The 7,445-nt window shown below is 46.1% G+C and overlaps 1 protein-coding gene across 1 annotated transcript in view; it reads right to left on the bottom strand.

Moving 5' to 3' along the window:
* T265_03269 (hypothetical protein) overlaps positions 1 to 6,844 on the bottom strand; it is a gene marked incomplete at both ends in the record, with an annotated part of 68,597 nt that extends 61,753 nt beyond the window's left edge. Inside the window, one exon of the mRNA XM_009167702.1 lies at positions 6,511 to 6,844. Within this exon, the coding sequence (XP_009165966.1) occupies positions 6,511 to 6,823 (313 nt within the window). The remainder of the gene's footprint in view (positions 1 to 6,510) is intronic.
* Between the last annotated feature and the right edge of the window lie 601 nt (positions 6,845 to 7,445).

Below are 7,445 nucleotides of genomic sequence, written 5' to 3'. Positions count from 1 at the left end.
ACGCGCTCTAACCACTTGGTTCATCTCGCCCCCCATCTTGCAGTCAGCCTCATAATACCTACAGTTAGGATGAGGAATAAAGTAGCTGATAATTTTACAAAGGGTGGGACGCCCGCACACTAAGGATGACCAAGAATAGGAGTGCATAGGAATCGAACTCAGACCACGTGAGGTTAATGACCACTTGGTTGATCTGAAAATCCAGAACGATTCCGGGAGAATATTGGACCTTGACAGTGGGTAGATTAAACGCCATCTTGTAAATCTTGTGACATCATTCAAACCGACACATCCAGAGATGAATCGAAGTCGGCGTGGAGTAGTGAAGCGATACGTAGAAACTGTTGGCAGTTTAGTCGAACCTAGACAAGAACTGTCGGGATGTCAAAAAAGGAATCGAAAACAGGGTCATCCCGCTTAATACATTGTTCTTTCCGATTCTCCAGGCTGTTTTTCACTCCATTGTCAACCTGAATTCTGAAAGTTTCAAACCAGTCATATGCAGCGCACATCTGTCCGCTTCGCCAGGAACCACCGGCTGCAGAGAACCATGGGTGTTAAGCCAACTTCTCAATACCGTTTCACATAGGTTAATTGGCCCAGCTGTGATTAGGACGGACCTCACCTGATCATGTGATCTAGTTAACTTGGCGTAGCGATCGATACAAGACAACTGTGTGAAATCTAAACTTCACGATGAAGGCTGTGGTATTGGTCCCCACGTTTCAGATGAAACGAGAAGATAAATCTCGTTGATGAGTGGCTGCCTGAACACAGAATTCACTCCAGATAGCTCAAAGATCAAGCTTCAAGCAGTGTTCTCGGTGTCACAAAAGGGGAATTCAAGGTATCAAAAAAACTAGGAAGAGCCATACTTATTTGTTTTGGGTTCCCGGTTGAGCTTGATGGTCGAGAAACTGAGAAGAACCAGATGGTTTTAGACAAACAGTGATCTAAGCTTAGTCTAGGTGATTGAAAGGATCTTTACCAGATAACCCCCGCCACCAAAAAAGATTAGATCGATCTCGACGTGTAGACCTGCGTCGCCGATAACTCTTGGAGTCTGCAAAAGCCGCCGCAAGGCGTAAATTTCGCGGAGAAAGTTCTTCCAGTCAACAGCGGTCGTGTGGCCAGTGGGTAATTCCTCTGAGCAGAATTCGATTTTTGCCAAATTTTTGGATCGGCAATAAATGAATAGAATTACTGTCCTAAACTCCATCCTAGACTGCACTAGCCAAGTTTCTTTTCGAAGACCGGTTTCTTGCCGACACTGTCGGGCAATACACCTCCACAGTTGAAAGTGTCATTTGGTGGCCATTGTTGCATAAACGTTGCTGGTGGGTCACTCCGTGGCTTTGCAAAATACGTGTTGCCGTCTTCTTGTCATGAACGAGGGTTGAAAGCATCAGAAATTTGATTTGCGGTTTTACGTCCCAACGGAGAAAATGTTTGCACGAAATGATCCTAGATGCGAATAAGGAATTATTTCGATCAAATATAGGTCCAGGTTGTGTGCGTACGTTAAATTGGAGCTGGAAAAAAGTTGGGGGGCGGGATAACTTTTCGCACATACACTTTTTGCTCTGCTGGCCGGAAGGCGTTTGTGGGACCGGCGGTCCATTGATTGTTCATCTAGGTGAGTTGGATAAACTCTGCCTCCAAATCAAAAACCTCCGGGAAAGGAATCTGGACAGAGCAGATGAGACATATTCATGCATACAGCGACCTTGCCGGTATTGCCACATGTTTCCCTTTGCGTTGCACTTGATTGTGCACGGGTTGAAGGTGCACCCTAGATCAGAAGTCAGTTAGCGCCGGTGACACAATCCGTGGCTCCAGCGACACTATCATGCTATTGCATCCCAGGAGAGTGACTCATCCTTGCTTGGTCAAATAAGTGGCTGGGTTCATCTGAAAGTAAGCTGGGTATCTTGCTGTAAGCCTTTCGATGGTTGTTGAAATGTCCGCACCCTGCATCATGCTTCTAGCCAATGAATTAGCATGCGCAATCCTTGCGGGGATCGATCAGATATCAGCTGTTTTTCGGTAAACCAAAAGGTGAAAAATCCATGTTCCTGGTTCAAAAGAAAAGCCTCGGTGGAATCTGTTGATTCTTCTGTCCAAACCGAGGACAATAAGGACCTTTCGGTGAGAACTCTTCTACAGCCCACTATCGGTTGTTTTCTTCCCTATCAGGCACAGTATTCCCCCTGGCAGCATCCCATTCCTCGTGCTTCCTTCTGATGGCATGGTAGCTAGGCACCGAAAGGGTGTCACAGTTGAAGGATTTTTTAAGCCCGATCAAGCTTACCGATTGATTCATGGAACATCATTCTACTGAGTTTCCGCGTTGTGTCGTCTCAGGCACTAGAGAACAGGACGTCCAGCTGTCACAGCGAGTCATGGAAACTTCACCAACTGGACTTCGTCTTGCAAGAACCGCCCTTCAAACAAACTGGGCCTTTAAATATCGATTTTTTTTACTTCCTCTACGAGGTAGGTAGAGAACTGTAACCTTATATACAAACTGGTATATTATCACAGATAAAGGAATTCTATTCGTGCTATAGTGGCAGGCTTCAAATGGACGGTCAATTCGTACGACAACTCAGCACTGATGAAAATGAAACTGTAACACAGGGTGTGTCCAGATTTTTAGCAAATGGACGGTTCAGTCAGCCGACAAACGTATCAGCGCTTCCCTGTTTGATGCACAGATGCCCAGTTAAGCCGAACTTCTGCCTGTACGTTTGCAGCGAAAGCATGCTGAAGAAACAATGACGTTGGGGGTAGTTCGGGGACTCGTGTAAATGAAACTCAATCACCCATTCTGTCCGGTGAGTCCACACCAAATGGAACAAGTATAAGTTCCGCTATTATTAGAGCTCATCAGCGGTGCATATCCCCTTGGCCACGTCGGGATTGGAACTCCGGTTGTCCCACATACGAGGCGAGCGAACTTTGTTTCGTTCAACTGTAACACCCTTTTGGCGCCTAGCTGCCGTGCCACCAGAAGGAAGCACGAGGGATGGAATATTCAAGGCTGCCCAAGCCTATACAGGAGAAGTCGAGAGGCAGAGGTCGAGTTCGAACCACGGACCTTTTCGTCAGTAAATTCGCGCTCTAAGCTTTGAGCTATCTCACCCCCTGGCGACCGCACTTAGCCTATCTGATCTGAACAGGCGAGAGTGTGTACAGGCTTGAGAAACATGACGGCTACCTCGACGAGCCAGCAACTATCGTAGTTGTACCGATCGGCCGACCAGCTTGCCAGAATCTCCCAGTCACTGTTGCGCTAGTTGTAAAGATGGCAACTGTGCACAGGTCAACAGATTTCCATCGAGGGGCTTGCGATCTATTCTCCAAGGTTAGCTAATAGTACTTGAATGAATGTCACAAGTGGAACAATCTGGGCCGGGGGTTGTGTTGACCTTGGTCATGGCTGACCTCAAATGCGAAAACACCGAAGTGCAAACTGAAGGAAGCAGGATACTGCAACTCTCTGCAGACAAAATTAGAACACCGGAGAGGCACACATCGTTTCATTAGAAAGTAGAAAAATTGAGTCCAGATTGCAGTGTGACTTAAAAAAACACGTTCTTGAAGAAAACTACACATAATGTTGCCCAAAACTCTTCAACAGTCCACGTTTGGTTTCGACCTTCTACTTCGGGTTTATCAAATAGGCGCAGTCTCCCCAGTTTCCGTTCCACCTGAACAAGAGATTGAGCTGGAATTAAATCTAGTTTCCAAACTAAATGATGTGTAAATTAGGGTTTTTGGCGAGCTTCGTACAATTTGGGGATCTTTTCCAAATAACTCCGTCACTAATGCAAAAAGTGCATGCACGAAAAGTTAACCCCCCACCCCCAAATTAGCCAGATCCAGTTTAATGTACGCACACAACCATGACTCATTTGTGATCAAAACACAATTCCTTATCCGCATCTAGGTTCATTTTGTGCAAAAATGTTCTCCTATCGGACGTAAAATCGCAAGTCAACTTTATGACGGAAATACGTCTTTTTTGCAAAGCCACGGAGTGATCCACCAGCAAGGTTTATGCAACAATGACCACTTAATGACACTTTCAACTGTTTCTGGTAGATGAAGGTAAAATGCCCGATAGTGTCGGCAAGACATAGGTCTTCGGAAGTGGAACTTGGTTGGATCGGTCTAGGATGGAGTTTAGGACAGTAATTCCATTCACATTTATTGCCGGTCCAATAATTTGGCACAAATCAAATTCCGCTCAGAGGAATTACCCACTGGCCACACGACCGCTGTTGACTGGAAGAACTTTCTCCGCGAAGTTTACGGCTTGCGGCGGCTTTTGCAGACTCCAACAGTTATCGGTGACCCAGGTCTACACGCCGAGATCGATGAAACGGTAATATCTCACCGTAAAAACCACACAGGGTGAGTGGTCTCCCCATCAGTGGATTTTCGGAAGGATCTGCCGGAAATCTAAAGAGGTGTTCATGTATGCAATGCCAGATCGAGGTGCGGCCACTTTGATGGACACAATCCAGGCCTGCGTCGCTCCCGTCTCAATCATCATCTTTGATATGTGGGTATCATACCAAGGAATTGAAACGATGCAAAATAAACGCCAACGCGGCACACATTGATCTTTAGTGGACAGCTACTTGTGTGAGTTCGCTCGGAGGCAAAGATATCGAGAAACAGACCTTTTCATGCAAATTATTGATGACATATCCCAATTTCACTCGCGCTATTCAATAAAAACTATAAATACAAATTTCATATCCTTTTTTTCTAATCCATTTCGGGTGGCGGGTGTTAATTTTCTGGCGAGGTTTATCTGGAAATGATCCCTATTCGGGTCCACGTAGAACCTAAATTTAACAAAACTCGGGGACAGTCTGGTGAGCCCGAAGTGGATGAATTGGTCAAACCGATCACGGGCTTTCGAAGAGTTTTTAGCGCCCTCGTGAGCAATGCGCTCCGTAAGGAGGCTGTGCTACCTCCAACATCGCAGTAAATTAGACTTGAGACGGCTTTGGTTGGAAACCATCTTGTTTTTGGTGTGCAAGTAATCTTGAGAAAGGCTACAAAATGTTCACCAGAAAGTGGATAAAAGCTCGAAAAATATAAAAGCCCACAGAAAATTCGTATAAAAAACACTCCCATAGAAAAATAGGGGAAAAAGAACTGTGTTTCACCAATCTTCTTGAGTTTACTGGTCCCTCTCCACTACGTTCTAATGTCGCGAGTGACGAAAATTAACAAACCTGATTCAGACACATTTCTGCGGGTATGTAAAGTTCTCCAAAACTTCCAACGCTCAAAAACATCATAAACAAGAGATTCAGCTGGGTTCCAAGTGAGTCCCCCGCAAAACTAAATTGGTTGGTGAATGAGCGTCATTTGCTAAATTCGTGCAATTTGGGTTCAATTAGAACAAAAGTCACCGGAAACTTGGTGACCACGTCCACCGGATGAGCCCGAAACGGAAGGGCGAAACCGGTCGTGGGTTGTCGAAGAATTTTCAGCAACCTTATGAGTAGTATATTACGTCTATCCAATGATTTACCCCCGAATTGTAAAGGGTTTGTTCAGAGGCTGGACGTTCTGAAGCATAATTGTGCAACTAAAAGGGGCTAGGGTCATACGGAAAGATGATATGATGGTGATCAGTTTAACTTTCCAAATAAGTGCATCTCATGAACTGCGTTTGATTGGCTGTCGAGGTAGAACACAAGTTTGATGAAGTCTTAGGGACCTGATAAGCCATTCGTACACGGTTTTTAGCGGGGCTTCCTTCACTGTCTTTTCCACACCATAATTGTGAGACATCCGGGTGGGAAAATGTTAGATTAGCGGAGGTTTAAATTCATACAGGAGGGGTTAAATATGGCTCCGGAAACGACATTCTGGTCCTAGAAATGTACGATCATCAAAAAGGGATCGCGCTTTTAAAAGAATGGCCCAACGAACATGGTAGCGGAACAATTTCGAGAGTGGAAAGGATGAGGAAACGTCAGAGAATTCGGAAGAACTAGAGCTATCAGTTGCCACAGACTGGACTGAGAATAAAAGCAAATCGTTCAGCTGTGGCACCCTTCCGGTGCCTAGCTGCCATGCTACCCGAAGGAAGCACGAGGACTGGGATACTGCCAGGTTGCTCAAGCCTAGACAGGGCAAGTTGAGAGGCAGAGGTCGGATTCGAACCACGAATCTTGCGGTCAGTAAATTGGCGCTCTTAACCACTTGAGCCATCTCGCGGAAAAACTGAAGACGTCTCACGGACTTTGGTTTGTTGGCGCGGAAATTCAAACAACCTAGGCGTCTTCGGGATAAAGTAACCAGAACGTCTTATATCCAGTATGTACTCTGAAGGTCAGTGGGAAGTTGACACCCCCGTGGCAAAGGGTGGTCGTATAAGCAACTGTGAGACAAGCGCTAAAGACCAGCGGCCCATCAATTAATATAAACAAAAGTAGAAAGCACAATGAAAAACTGCTCGGATCAGTGAACAGGACTCACTTATCCGACGTATTCGGTCATATTCATCCCACTCCGAAGGCGTTTGTGGCATTCGCTCATCAGCTCTGAGCGGAATCGTTCCATGGACCCAGCAGTAGTCCGTTAGGTAATTGTTGTAGTTGTCGCCCGTCGGTTTCACAGCGATATAGCACGAAATTGAGTTCAGAAAGTACTGTTTCGCCGAAACGATAATGCACGCGATGAGGAACAACACAACCGTGAAGAGATTGATACGGTCAGAAAAGTCCTCAACCGCGACACGGTTGGCATAGTTGAACTTCGCAAAGAGATCAATGAAGTCCTTCGCCACCATCTTTGCGACCAGCGTGCGACTCTACCGTTGAGATGGCAAATAAATTTATGCGCCACACGGACGGCCTCTCATCACACTGCCCGCTGATTGGTTGGACGGATGTGCATACGCACGCGCACACACACACACACGCACGCTTTGCGCACCACACTCTACTCAGTCGATGATTGACCGAATAGGCGAACAGCGCTTCAAAAAGCTGCATCATGTGGATTAAGTGTCCTTTTTGGAACCGATAGTACTTTGCATGCTCCGCAAAACTGGATTCCACACGAGGCTCCAGGAATAGCTCTTTGGGCCAATTCAGCATACTCCTGAAGATTCGACCTTCGGCGTTGTCTATCTCATCGCGTGGCTGAGATGGACATGTAATGACCAGCGGATAGAGTTCTAGCCAACTGAACAGACCATTACGTAGAAAAAATGCCTTCTGCTGTTTGAGGTACACCTACCAGGGTTCCGTTCAATGTTTATCGACCGAATCCAGCGGCAACTTCGCCAAGCGACAGAACATGCGTGGAAAGTAAATCTGAAAGCGAGTAGCTTATTTGGTCTGCAGATTCATGAAAGTGCAAGATTTTTTCACAATGTCCTTGCATGGCTGTGAGACTTGGCCTTTTCG

Source organism: Opisthorchis viverrini (genome assembly GCF_000715545.1).
Source record: "Opisthorchis viverrini unplaced genomic scaffold opera_v5_45, whole genome shotgun sequence".
NCBI classification, from domain to species: Eukaryota; Metazoa; Platyhelminthes; class Trematoda; order Opisthorchiida; family Opisthorchiidae; genus Opisthorchis; species Opisthorchis viverrini.
The sequence above is the reverse complement of the archived record's forward strand: the minus strand, read 5'-3'. Positions and strand labels throughout refer to the sequence as shown.